At 44.7% G+C, this 14,395-nt stretch overlaps 1 protein-coding gene across 1 annotated transcript in view; it reads left to right on the top strand.

Annotated features, from left to right (window-relative positions):
- The window catches only part of RALY (RALY heterogeneous nuclear ribonucleoprotein), a 204,216-nt gene that overhangs the window by 183,989 nt on the left and 5,832 nt on the right, over positions 1-14,395 (top strand). Inside the window, 5 exon segments of the mRNA XM_044298986.1 lie at positions 3,448-3,495; positions 11,256-11,385; positions 11,387-11,417; positions 12,635-12,748; positions 13,293-13,441. Coding sequence (XP_044154921.1) covers positions 3,448-3,495; positions 11,256-11,385; positions 11,387-11,417; positions 12,635-12,748; positions 13,293-13,441 — 472 coding nt within the window.

The following is a 14,395-nucleotide window of genomic DNA, read 5'->3' as shown; positions in this document are numbered from 1 at the left end:
TTTTGCAAGTACCATCAGCTAGCACATCCACTTCTGTGTCCCAGCGCAGCGTACAGATGTCCATACCCCAGGCCTTTGAACGAAAGCGCAAATACCCAGCCATCCACCCACAGGACATAGCACTAAATGCGCACCTTTCCAAATTGCTGGCCCTGAAACTGTTGCCATTTAGGCTTCTGGACACAGAGTTTACGCAGCCTGATAGCGGCGGCCATCCCTCATTCAGTCCCCAGCTGCCACTATTTTGCCCGGTGTGCCGGCCCGCCTTACACCAGCAGTAACATCACCTGTGCCATAACCAACGCAGTTATTGGGAAGGTCCACTTAACGACTGACACATGAACAAGTGCTTATGGCCAGGGACACTACATTTCCTTTATAGCACACTGGGTGAACGTTGTGGAGGCCGGGAGCGAGTCATACGGGATGGCGCAAGTGCTACCGACGACCAAGGATTGCGGGCCCTACTTACATCACCTACATTAGTGGCTGCAACCCCCCCCCCCCCCCTTCTACTCCTCATCCACTTCCACCTCTGAATTGTCATCTTGCAACATCAGTCAGCCATCAGTCAGTAGCTGGAAGCAGTGTAGCACTGCAGTGGGGAAGCAGCAACAGGCCGTGCGTGCTGAAACGTATTTGCTTAGGTGACAAACAGCACACCGCCGCAGAGCTATGGCAGGGTATAAGAGACCAGACTGAGCTGTGGCTCTCGCCACTCAACCTACAACCAGGCATGGTTGTGTCTGATAATGGCTGCAACTTGATGGTGGCTTTGTAGCTCGGCAAGCTCACACACATACCATGCCTAGCCCACGTGTTAAACTTAGTGGTTCAGCAGTTTCTCAAAACCTAACCCAATTTGCCTGAGCTACTAATGAAGGTGTGCCACATGTGTGCTTATTTCTGAAAGTCATCTACAGCTGCTGCCAGTCTGGCAGCGCTGCAGCAGCGCTTGCAATTGCCAGCTCACCGACTGTTGTGCACCATGAGCACACGCTGGTACTCCACGTTCCACATGTTGGCCATGCTTTGTGAGCAGCAGAGGGCAGTAGTGGAATACCATGCTGCAACATGGTTGTCGCCTTTCCAGTCAACTGTCACTCTTCACAAGCGACGAGTGGGCATGGATGTCTGACCTCTGTGAATTTTTACGCAACTTTGAGGAATCAACACAGATGGCGAGCGGTGATGCTGCTATTATCAGCGTCACCATCCCACTTCTGTGTTTACTGAAATGCTCGCTATACTCACAATGAAGGCAGACGCTTTGCATGTGGAAATGGGGAAAGACAGTACACAGGGTGATAGAGACTCCCCAGTCTCTGCCTTTGCCCGCCCTCCAAGTCCGGACCTATCGATGAGGCAAGAGACTTGGAGGGCGGACAAAGGCAGAGGCTGGGGAGGAGTAAAGTGAAAAGAAGGCAGGGCAGCCTGGGCACCTACACACTGAACACCGCCCCTGGGCACTTGCGAGTGCTTATTTGCATATGAATGAAACTTTGTTTTTTCTGCTGGTGCAAGTCTAAAGAAAAGAACAAAGGTACCGTTACAATCCTGTATAGATGTGCTACAGAGCCATGTAAGTACTGTATATGGCCATATGGAGGTGACAGACTTCCTTTACCAATAATTTTTTCGATGGTCAGCTCAGCAGCAGGCCCTCGCCCATAATTTTTTCCATGGTCAGATCAGCAGCAGGCCCTCGCCCCTAATGTTTTAGAGAGTCAGCTCAGCAGCAGACCCTTAACCATAATTTTTTCGATGGTCAGATCAGCAGCAGTCCCTCACCCCTAATGTTTTAGATGGTCAGCTCAGCAGCAAGCCCTCGCCCATAATGTTTTAGATTGTAAGCTCAGCAGCAGACCCTCACCCCTAATGTTTTAGAAGGTCAGATCAGCAGCAGACCTTTACCCCCAAATTTTTAGATGGTCAGCTCAGCAGCAGACCCTCACCCCTAATCTTTTAGATGGTCAGCTCAGCAGCAGACCCTCACCCCTAATGTTTGAGATGGTCAGCTCAGCAACAGGCCCTTGCCCATAATTTTTTCCATGGTCAGATCAGCTGAGTTCACACTTGAGTTATTTGGTCAGTTTTAGACCTATAACTGTCTAAATCCGTGATTTTAAGAGCTACGCCTGTCATGTGCGTGTCATACTGACTGACAGTATTGTTTCACTACCACAGCAGACTCCCTATGCGTGTAGGCAACTGCAAGGCACAGTGTTCTACACAACTATACAGGCTTTCTGCAGCCAGGAAATAGCAGTTTTTAACGTGATTCACCACTAATAAATTCAGATCGAATCCAATATTTTCAGAAAATTTGGAGAACAAGCAGAATAACATTTTTGAGAAATTTGCTCATCTCTTGTGCTTATTACAGCTCCATAAAGCTTGCCATATGTGTAAAACCTCAAAGGTTTTGTCTACTGTCAGCAAATGGCATTTATCATTTAGAGAAAGTTACAATGTGTTGTGATTGTCTATAATACCCTCCTTGCTGGCTAGGCTCATTTTTCCATCACATCATGTACTTCTTGTTTCTATGGTTATGACCACCCTGGAATCCAGCAGCAGTGGACGTGCTTGCACACTATAGGAAAATGAGACCGTGTCTCTTTGATTTGGAGGAGATCCTGCCTTGGGCAAGTCAATATTTAGTCATTAGTACTATGCTCTTTAATGATCTCACCTTTCTTTAGTAGAGCAGTTGGGCAAATTTATGCTTCCTATGGTTGACTTGTCAATCCATCACCAAGCTACAGATGACCATTTCTAGACTTTTTTGTAGACAACAGTAAAAGAGTGCGGACATTTAAAATATATCAGGGTTTTGCCTACATACAGTATCAGTTCCCTACTAGGATGCTAAGAGAACCCACATCACATTACTTCTACTCAACAAGACCAACATTCTTGATATCTAAATTTGACGTATAGATGCAAAAGGTAACAATGGTTGAAATCTGCAACGCGCTTGTAGTATGGATTCCATTGATGGATCCCTAATACAATACTTACACTTCTATATGTATCAGGAAGAAGAAATTGTGGTGTGTTGCATTAGGCCTCTAATAAGTCCTTAGTATAGAGAAAGCTATGTTGAATTGTTCTTTGATGTGGGAAAGAGGACGAGAGATATTTTTCCTAGCTTCAAAATGTGACGGGAATGCCAGAAGAGTCTCCCAGCAGACAAGAGGTTACATATAAATGACATCTTTAATGTGTAATTTAGTGCTCTGCAGATACCAGGGGCAATACTGTGAAGCTGACGGAATGGAAGGCTCAGGGGGAATCCTCTGGGGAACAGGGGTAACGTGTACGTGAAGTAGGCTGCAGGAGATCATTTGCTTTGTAGACATCTTCCTGCCTCCCTACCTAGCTAGAAAAGCCTCTTTGGCCCAGTGTGCTTGCAATTTAAAATTCTGTCTATTCTCTCCACAGCGGCTACGATTTTGACTTTGATTACTACAGAGATGACTTTTATGAGAGGTGAGTGGAGCTTACGTGGATGCACTCTGACCTATTTTTGTTCTCCGTCACAGTGTGAATTGCATTCAAGCGGCGGGGGGAGGAGAGAAATCAGAGCCTATAAAATGCAATCACATCTCTGCATTGTCAGGCAGCACGACAGGAGGGCCGACAAAATTGTGCTCACTCCTCCAACCAACCCAGAAAGAGAGAGCTGACAAGATCTATGTGGACGTGTTAATCATATTTAGGATAGGAGCAAAGGGCATCATGGGGGAAGGCGAGTGTCCTGCAGATCAAAACATCCATCTTATGAATTTGAAGGAATAAAACAGCCATACCTTGCTTCTAACAATACCTTGAACACATGTAGATGCATGTGTTGCATCATTGGTAACACTGAATGGAGAAGTACTTCAGCTGTGATATGTTTAAAGATGAAAATACATATGGACAATTATATAACCATTTTAGGTCAGCCATGTTGCTGGAGGACTTCAGTCCGGCCACCACCAAGTGCTCTCCCTATAGAAATGAATGGGAGCACACCGCGCATGACCTGCTCACTGCTCATATTCACTGTGGGCCCAACGGAAATAGCCGAGCCAACGATATGCCCCCATTGTTTTAGATGCAACAACCCCTTTAAGATAGGTAATAGCACAGATATGGTGCCACAACATGCTCATAACATAAATTTGTCCCCAGAACCAAGCTCATTATATAAATACAGCACCAGATCCAAGCACTGTAAATATATTCAGCAGCAGAACCGAGCATACATACATACATGCATAATGCACCAGCTTAAAGGGGTTGTCTCACTTCAGCAAGTGGCATTTAACATGTAGAGAACGTTAATACAAGGCACTTACTAATGTATTGTTATTATCCATATTGCTTCCTTTGCTGGCTTGATTCATTTTCCATCATATTATACACTGCTTGTTTCCATGGTTACGACCACCCTGCAATCCATCAGTGGTGGCTGTGTTTACACACTAAAGGAAAAAGTGCCGGCCTTTCTGGTGGCCGGGCCTGTGGGAGTGTGCATAGGCTAGTACTTATTATTTCTATGGTGTTCAAGCACGGCCACCACTGCTGGGCAGAGTGGTCATAACCATGAAAACGAGCAGTGAATGTGATGGAAAAATGAATCCAGCCAACAAAGCAATATGGACAATCACAATACATTAGGAAGTGCCTTGTATTAACTTTCTACATGATAAATGCTATTTGCTGAAGAGACACAACCCTATTAAAAACAGCTCAATAAAGATACAATTAGCTTACTCAGGTTAGCCCATGCTATATAACTGGATAAAGTGGGAAACAGTAAAGGTATGAGCAGCCTTATAGGAATGGTAAGTCGGGAGTTGGTATTTTACAAAAGAGAATGCTACCACCCATCATCACGTTGTAACAAAGTAACATAGTTTGTAAGGCTGAAAAAATGCATATGTCCATCAAGTTCATTGTGTTAGGCTGAGTTCACATCAGAGTCCAGCCCAGTGGCGTAGCTATAGGGATCGCAGCGGTCGCAGTAGAGGCTGGGCCCCTAAGCCAGGAGGCCCCCCTTCCCAGTGATACTGTATTTTTCCCTTTATAAGATGCAGTGCATCTTATAAAGGTAATACTAGTGAGCGCTTCCATAATGGAACTTACCCCTCCATGAGCGCTTCCATAATGGACTTACCCCTCCTCCGGCTTACTCTTCTCAGGGCCCGCGCTGCTGTGTCTTGGTTGCCTGCAGCATCAGGACGTACAGAGCGCACTCTGACCTGGCGCTGCAGGAGGTCAGGTGACTGCAGCGAAGGCCCTGAGAAGAGAGCCAGGATAGGGAGAGTGGCGGCAGGAGACAGGAGAGGTAAGTTATTTTATTATTTTACAGTCTGATCTGAGGTCTGACATGGAGGTCTTATTGGTCTGGAGAGTTTTAATGGGGAGTCTGGAGGTCTTACTGGGGGGTCTGAAGTGGTCTGACTGGGGGGTCTTGAGAGGTCTCCCAGGGGGGGTCTGGAGAGGTCTAATGGGGGTTCTGGAGGTCTTACTGGGGGGGTCTGGAGTGGTCTCACTGGGGGGGTCTGGATGTCTAACTGGGGGTCCGGAGAGGTCTAATGGGGGGTCTAAAGGTCTGACTGGGGTTCTGGAAAGGTCTAATGGGGGTATACACATCTGATTGGGGGTCTGGAGAGGTCTAATGGGGGGTCTTGAGGTCTGACTGGGGGTCTTGAGAGGTCTAATGGGGGTATAGACATCTGATTGGGAGTCTGAAGAGGCCTAATGGGGGGTCTGGAGGTCTGACTGGGGGTCTAAAGGGGTCTAATGGGGTATAGGTGTCTGATTGGGGGTCTGGAGGTCTAATTGGGGTCTTATCTGAGGTCTGATATTGGGTCGGGGTCTTACATGGAGGTCTAATGAGGGGGTCTGATTTGAGGTCTAAAACTGGGGTCTGACATAGAGATCTAAAGGGGGTTTAGTCTGAGATTGGGGGTTTCATTTAGGGTTTTATATGGGGTTCTGATCTGAAAGGGTATTTTTTGTACTGGCGCACAATATAAAGGGGTGTTTTTGTACTGACGCTCTGTGTGGTACCAGTATTTTCAGGGGGACTGTTTCTGCAGGATAACATTGGGAGCACAGTGGGCACAGTATTGGGGGTGACAAGGATGGGGTGTTGAGAAGGTGAGGAGGAGGATGGAAAAGTAGGAAAGTAAGATGTCTGTTAAACTCTGCAGAGACGAGGCGCGGCTGAAAGAAGTCACCACGGTGGTCTGGTCTGACAGGAGAAGAGAAAAGAGAATATCTACATCAGAGAAGAGAAGTCACTGGATGAAAGAGGTACATATGTGGGGCTAAATTACCCTGTATGTTCTGTAGCGCTGTATGTAATGTTTTCCAAGTACAGGTCCTTCTCAAAAAATTAGCATATTGTGATAACGTTTATTATTTTCTGTAATGTACTGATAAACATTAGACTTTCATATATTTTAGATTCATTACACACCAACTGAAGTAGTTCAAGCCTTTTATTGTTTTAATATTGATGATTTTGGCATACAGCTCATGAAAACCCAAATTTCCTATCTCAAAAAATTAGCATATTTCATCCGACCAATAAAAGAAAAGTGTTTTTAATACAAAAGAAGTCAACCTTCAAATAATTATGTTCAGTTATGCACTCAATACTTGGTCGGGAATCCTTTTGCAGAAATCACTGCTTCAATGCGGCGTGGCATGGAGGCAATCAGCCTGTGGCACTGCTGAGGTGTTATGGAGGCCCAGGATGCTTCCATAGCGGCCTTAAGCTCATCCAGAGTGTTGGGTCTTGCGTCTCTCAACTTTCTCTTCCCGATATCCCACAGATTGTCTATGGGGTTCAGGTCAGGAGAGTTGGCAGGCCAATTGAGCACAGTAATACCATGGTCAGTAAACCATTTACCAGTGGTTTTGGCACTGTGAGCAGGTGCCAGGTCGTGCTGAAAAATGAAATCTTTATCTCCATAAAGCTTTTCATCAGATGGAAGCATGAAGTGCTCCAAAATCTCCTGATAGCTAGCTGCATTGACCCTGCCCTTGATAAAACACAGTGGACCAACACCAGCAGCTGACATGGCACCCCAGACCATCACTGACTGTGGGTACTTGACACTGGACTTCAGGCATTTTGGCATTTCCCTCTCCCTAGTCTTCCTCCAGACTCTGGCACCTTGATTTCCGAATGACATGCAACAGTCCAGTGCTGCTTCTCTGTAGCCCAGGTCAGGCGCTTCTGCCGCTGTTTCTGGTTCAAAAGTGGCTTGACCTGGGGAATGCGGCACCTGTAGCCCATTTCCTGCACACGCCTGTACACGGTGGCTCTGGATGTTTCTACTCCAGACTCAGTCCACTGCTTCCGCAGGTCCCCCAAGGTCTGGAATCGGTCCTTCTCCACAATCTTCCTCAGGGTCCGGTCACCTCTTCTCGTTGTGCAGCGCTTTCTGCCACACTTTTTCCTTCCCACAGACTTCCCACTGAGGTGCCTTGATACAGCACTCTGGGAACAGCCTATTCGTTCAGAAATTTCTTTCTGTGTCTTACCCTCTTGCTTGAGGGGGTCAATGATGGCCTTCTGGACAGCAGTCAGGTCGGCAGTCTTACCCATGATTGCCGTTTTGAGTAATGAACCAGGCTGGGAGTTTTTAAAAGCCTCAGGAATCTTTTGCAGGTGTTTAGAGTTAATTAGTTGATTCAGATGATTAGGTTAATAGCTCGTTTAGAGAACCTTTTCATGATATGCTAATTTTTTGAGATAGGAATTTTGGGTTTTCATGAGCTGTATGCCAAAATCATCAATATTAAAACAGTAAAAGGCTTGAACTACTTCAGTTGGTGTGTAATGAATCTAAAATATATGAAAGTCTAATGTTTATCAGTACATTGCAGAAAATAATGAACTTTATCACAATATGCTAATTTTTTGAGAAGGACCTGTATGTGTTTAAAGGGGTTGTCTGCTGTTTTTTTCGAGCACTGCCTTCTCTGCTCATCACTGCAAATGCTACGGCAAGCAGGTGAACAGACCAGAGAAAGCAGTTCTCATATGAGCGCTGCCCTCTCTTCAAACAGCTGATCGGCAGGTGTGCTGGGGGACCCTGCCGATCTGATATTGATGACCTGTCCTGAGGATAGGTCATCAGTAGTAAAAAGAGGACAATGCCTTCAACAGCAGGACTGAAGGGAAGGGGTTAGGTTGAGAATTTGGCATGGGGGGGAGGGGGGGTTTCAATTTTTGCCTCGGGCAGCAGAAAAGCTAGGTGCACCAGCGCTGAGTGAAGGGGGAGGGGGCCCAAGCTGAACTCTTGCACTTGGGCCCATGAGCCTTTAGCTACACCCCTGGTCCAACCTTTTAGTTCTTCTGCTCTGTTACAGGACCTGTAGACCCCGTTCGGTTCAGTTATGTGCCGAATCCGTCCTTTCCGTTCTCCTGCTCCTATAACCGAGCAGGAGATTGGAAATGCTCATTGCTGATGTGAACTCAGTCTTATCCAGTTGATCTAGAGCAGGGATCAGCAACCTTCGGCACTCCAGCTGTTGTGAAACTACAATTCCCAGCATGCTCCATTCATTTCTATGTGAGTTCTTAGAAGAGCAGAGCCAGTATGCATGCTGGGAGTTGTAGTTTCACAACAGCTGGAGTGCCGGAGGTTGCCTACCCCTGATCTAGAGGAAGGCAAAAAAAACTCATGAGATAGAAGCCTATTTTCCTAATTTTAGAGGAAAAAACTCATCACATGACACAGCTGAGGATCAGAAGGGAGGTTATAACTCACAAGTAGTCACTAGAAAGAATATTACCTTCACTACAATTTCTAACAAAATAAAAAATGTTGTGCTAGTGCTTCTTTAAGTGTTGGTTATGATCCAAAGTTGTCAAATCTCATTTGTTTCCCCTAGAGGTCAGAGGACATACAGTATGTCTCAGAGACCATAAGACCTCTGCCCCTATGTTGCCCCCTTTCGATAGTTTTATCATGACATTGCCCACATTTCTGTACTGGATATTAGCAGTAGAAGACATACTGTATCTATTGAAGATGTCCCTAATTTTATCATTTAAGTTCATATTAGTATAGAAGTACATATTTGCGCCAGACTCATTAACTAGCAGGTAACAACAATATATTGTAGACCCACAGGGGATGATGTGTATAAGATCTGTGTAATGGCCAGCGAGGTGCTTTCTTCACCTTTGAATAGCTCGCATACAAACATGTCAGCCACTGTGCAATTTTCTAAGTAACCATGGGTGTCAAACGTGAGGGTGAGGGGGGGGGGGGGGGAGAATACTGAAGGAATTTATCTATAAAATGAAAATGGTCATCTATGTATAACAGCCCTTTAAACTGCAGCTTGATAGTCAGACACTGGTATCACATGTAGGTGTGGAGTCACAGCTCCCCCTGCTGACTGCTGGAGAGAAGTTCTTGTGGACACGACTTAATTGTGAATCATATATATTTCTGTATGAATGCAACAAAATTGTGAAATGCTCCATCGCATTGCAAATGTGCAGAGGTATTCTATCCTGAAATATTACTTCTAGGAGAGAACATCTCTTTGTAGAGTCTGTAGCAGTGGTGGACGGAGTATGTACAGCTCTGTGCACAGCGTTCTGCCATGTGCATGGGCCCCAGGGCTGCTTTCACACACTGCGTTTTACTGAAAAGTGTCTGTGTGGGTTCTTTTGCGCAAAAACGCTGTGACCCATATGTTTGTTTGTTTTTTCTGACATTTTCCTGTAGGCTTTTCTATAGGACTCAATGTAACCCTCTGTTTCAAGAACAAAAAGAAATCACATGTAAGGGGCATTCATTTCAAATGTGGATCGGATAAGGACCTTTTCATACCAATGGGACTACAATAGGTCCGCATCCGTATGTCCATTCAGTGACCCTGCAAAAAATAAATTTAAAAAAATAGAACATGTCCTATTCTGGTCCATTGCGGAAATGGTCGTGTGAACGCAACCTAACTGGGGAACAAACAGAGTACTTACCCGGTGACCTCTTTTTTTATCTTTTCGGCTGCAGATCCGCCTATTCCCGGACTCCTCTCTTGCCATCCAAGATGGGCACTTCTCAGACAATGTAATGCATACTCTGCAATTGGCATGCCAAGACACTTCCTACTGCCCTTGGATTGGCAAGCACAGCTCACATGAACAGGGCTGGACAAGTAGGAAGAGTCTTGAGCTGTCAATGCTCACAATCTTGGATAGTGGCAGAAGAACCCGAGAATGTATGGATCCACAACTAAAATAATGAAAAAAGGGGCACCGGGTAAGTGCTCTGTTTCTTCCCCAGTTAAAGGGGTTCACACCTCTGAACCCAGACATATCCCCATTTTCACCCAGGCAGCCCCCCCTGATATGAGCATCGGAGAATTTCATGCTCCAATGTATTTCCTTGCCCTGCACTGAATCGTGCAGGGCAAGGGCTGTTTGTTTATATTTTTTACACTGCTAGGCGGAGGCTTCTGCCTAGCAGTGTGGCCAGTGACATCACTAACACCTTTTTACAGGCTAGGGTAGCGCTAAAACCCACTCATTAGTGCCGGTTCTGTCACCGGGCTCACTGCTAGGCGGAAGACTCCCCCTAGCAGTCCCCATGGAGAGCCCTGTACGACACCGGATCTACAAAAAAAAAAAGCCTTTTCCCTGTGCGATTCCGTTCAGGGCAAAGGAGAGCATCAGAGCATGAAATTCTTCGATGCTCATATCAGGGGGGCTGCCTGGGTGAAAATGGGAATATGTCCGGGTTCAGCTCTGGACCTGGAAAACCCCTTTAATGAGATTTTTTTTTTCCTGAACTGGAGTGTCGCTTTAAAGATAAAATGCGTATTTAATCTGACAGATAGAAAAAGCCCACAAAAATGCTTGTGAACACTAATAAAAATACTTAAAATTAATGTGAACAATCATAAAAAAAAATAAAATGGGTGTGAAGGAGGCCTTAAAGGGATTATACCGCCAATACATTTTCTTTTTTTAAACAGGCTCAGATTCCTGTAAATAAAAAAATTAAAATTGTAACCAGACTCAAAACCTAAAGTATGCAAAATGCAACATAGTAATATTGTTCGATATGGTATGGAAATGTTTCTAGAAATGTTAAAATAAATGTGAAAATGGCTGCTTTCAGAGAATAAGTTTGCATTCCCCTATAAACAGATAACTGCAGAGTAAATAAACATAAGATAATGTCCCCCTAACATGACTTCTTTATCTCCCTTCCTTCTAGGTTGTTTGAGTATCGAGGTAGAGTGTCGCCCGCTCCTCGGGCAGTGCCAGTGAAGCGCCCACGTGTCACAGTGCCCCTCGTACGACGAGTAAAATCAGCTCTTCCCGTCAAACTGTTAGCAAGATCAGCCTGCCATTACAGGGAATGCAGCTAAGCTGAGATGTAAGTATAAATTTAGGACCTGGAAAGTGGCTTAAAGGGGTTCTCCAGGAATTAAAAGACTTGTTTTGTCTAGGGAGCAATCATTAGGAGAAATAAAATGGCCGCCGTCCTATTAGTGCACACAAAACCTGTCCTAAATCACACAGGACAAGTTACTTCACCACAATGAGCGATAGTGCTGTCTCATCCTCCTTTCTGCTCTACTTGTCAGGAATCATGATCCTGAATACAGTTGAATCTCTGTGAGAATGGAGATGACGAGGAGACCTGAGAGGAGGGTGAGGTGTGGCTAATGAGCAGCAGCACTTGTTTACAGTCTCCATTACCACAGCCTGTTCTGTCAGTCCTCTCTCTACTTCATGTCTCCTCATGAACTAAATTCCCCAGAGATTCAGCTAAAGTTCTTATCTGTATTCAGGATCATAATCCCTGACAAGTAGAGAGGAGGATGAGGCAGCTCTTTACCTCAAAGTTGTAAAGTAACTTGTCCTCCTGTGTGATCAGGACAAGCTTTGTGTGAACTAATGGAACAGCGGCCATTTTGTTTCCCCTGATGATTGTCCCCCAGACAAAAGGAGCCATTATAACTAATGAATGATATTTGAGAATATATTTATAATAAAGTAATATTTAAGTATTTTCATTTTCTTAATTCCCAGAGAACCTCTTTAACTGGGTTATCCCAGAAGGGACAGGAAAGGTGATAAATATCAGATCACAGAGGACCCAACTGCTGAGACCCCCAGCAATCATGAGAATGAGGTATCCCCTTTCTGAATGGTGTAGTAGCACACATCAATCTACCGCTTCATTTTTTTATGGACTGGTTGAACACTATCTACAGAAGTTAATGGAGCGGTGGATCGACATGCGCACTACATCTCCATTCAGAGAGGGGACTTGGAGATCCCTCGCTCTAAGGATCTCTAGGGGTTCCAGCGGTTTGACCAACCCTGGATCCGATATGTATCATCTAGATGTAATAGCAACCTTCGGCACTCCAGGTGTTGTGAAACTACAATTCCCAGCATGCACCATTCATTTCTAGGAGAGTTCTGAAAAGAGTAGAGAAAGTATGCATGCTGGGAGTTGTAGTTTCACAACAGCTGGAGTGCCAGAGGTTGCCTATTCCTGATCTATCATACACTTTTCGAGGCATAACCACATTTTTCTAAACTATGCTCACATCGTTCTGTTATTCCCCTTGCTGTTTGCAGTAAGAAGCAATGAGATTCAGGCCATCAAGTCAGAACTCACCCAGATCAAGACAAACATTGACGCTCTTCTAGGAAGGCTGGAGCAGATAACGGATGAACAGAAGCCATGCACAGGTTTGTTGATTAGGAATCAGAATAAAGTCACGGTATATTCAATAAATGTTTCTGGATTCCCCCTATAAACATTGGGGCACATTTATCAAGCTCGCGTATTTGCTTTGTCTGTCTCACAGCACTTCATGAATTAGAATACGTGTATTGCTATTAGTCTGGTGGTTCTCTTTAAGTATGACAGGTTCGTATTCACTAAGACTGGTCTAATTTGTATGTACATGTAAATATTGTACAAGTTAGCTGAAAATAGGCGCACGTCTCTATTGAAGTGCAACTTTTTAGGCAAAATGTTGGGCAATTTATCACTCAAAACTGCAGACCCATAGAAATGAAAGCTATGATCATACGTATGAGCCCTAACTGTTTTTTTTAGCAGTAAGCTCCGATATGGCCACAACTGTGCAGAATTAGCTCTTGATCTCTGTGTAGATGTTTGGTAAGGCCCCATGCACACGGCCGTATTTTTCATGTGCATGAACCCTACAGGATAGTTAAATATTTTTCAGCATATTTAGTGCATGCTAACATCTGCTGCTTACTCCAGCTATAGCATCACGGAAGAAATCTGACTGCAGCCGGAGTGAGTTCTCCCAAGATGACAGCACATCAGAAGCGGGCGACACCGTCACAGATGAGGCTCTTAATGGAGACGAGGGAGAAGAGCTTGTACATGATGACTGCACAGATGACCTGGTATGAACTGCATTGTAGAGAAAGACAAGAACAGCAAATCCTCCATAAGAACCTACGAAAGTCAGCCAAGTACATTGCTGGTGATTTGACAGTAATTTGACTTGGGCCTCATGCACACGAACGTATTTTCTTTCTGTGTCCGTTCCGTTTTTTTTTTTTGCGGACCGTATGCAGAACCATTCACTTCAATGGGTATGCAAGTTACTCCGTGTGCATTCCGTTTCCGTATGTCCGTTGCACAAAAAAAAATAGAACATGTCCTATTATTGTCCGCATTACGGACAAGGATAGTGCTGTTCTATGAAGGGCCAGCTGTACCGTTCCACAAAATACAGAATGCGCATGGATGTCATCCGTATTTTTTGTGGATCCGTTTTTTGATGACCGCAAAATACATACGGTCGTGTGCAAGAGGCCTTAGTAGCTTAAGATAAAACAAAAACAGGGCGTGAGCATAGAGGTGCAGGAGAAAATCACAGCATATGCAGGAGACCGTGATATTGACTATAGAGACTCTGGCGTGCTTGTTTTTTTTCTTTTTAACTACCTTCCCTTTAAGGTTTTTTAAATACTATAGTGCTAAAGAATCCAACAATGTTGAGTGTTTTCTGTGTTTATGATACATAACATATCACGTGGAATTTCACACTGTGATATAATGTGATAATTTGCATAATTTATCGCCACAGAGCTTTGGTCTAAATATAGACAATAAGCTTTCATGGTTACTTATGGCTATACTTAAAGGAGAGGGCAACCTATAGTCCAAATAAAAATGGTATAATCTGCCTGTTGCCGATTCCTGCCATCATACCTCTCCGGTGTTCACTGATCTGCTGCTGACCACTTTCTCATCCCTTGTTAGAGAAATGACCCTCTGAAAATTTCCCACACTTATTAACCTGTTAAGGCCCGGATGGTTTTTTTCTTTTTAGCGTTTTCTTTTTGCGCTCC

Source organism: Bufo gargarizans, chromosome 6, assembly GCF_014858855.1.
Source record: "Bufo gargarizans isolate SCDJY-AF-19 chromosome 6, ASM1485885v1, whole genome shotgun sequence".
Lineage (NCBI taxonomy): Eukaryota > Metazoa > Chordata > Amphibia > Anura > Bufonidae > Bufo > Bufo gargarizans.
Note: the sequence above shows the minus strand (reverse complement) of the source record. Positions and strands in the feature narration are given on the sequence as shown.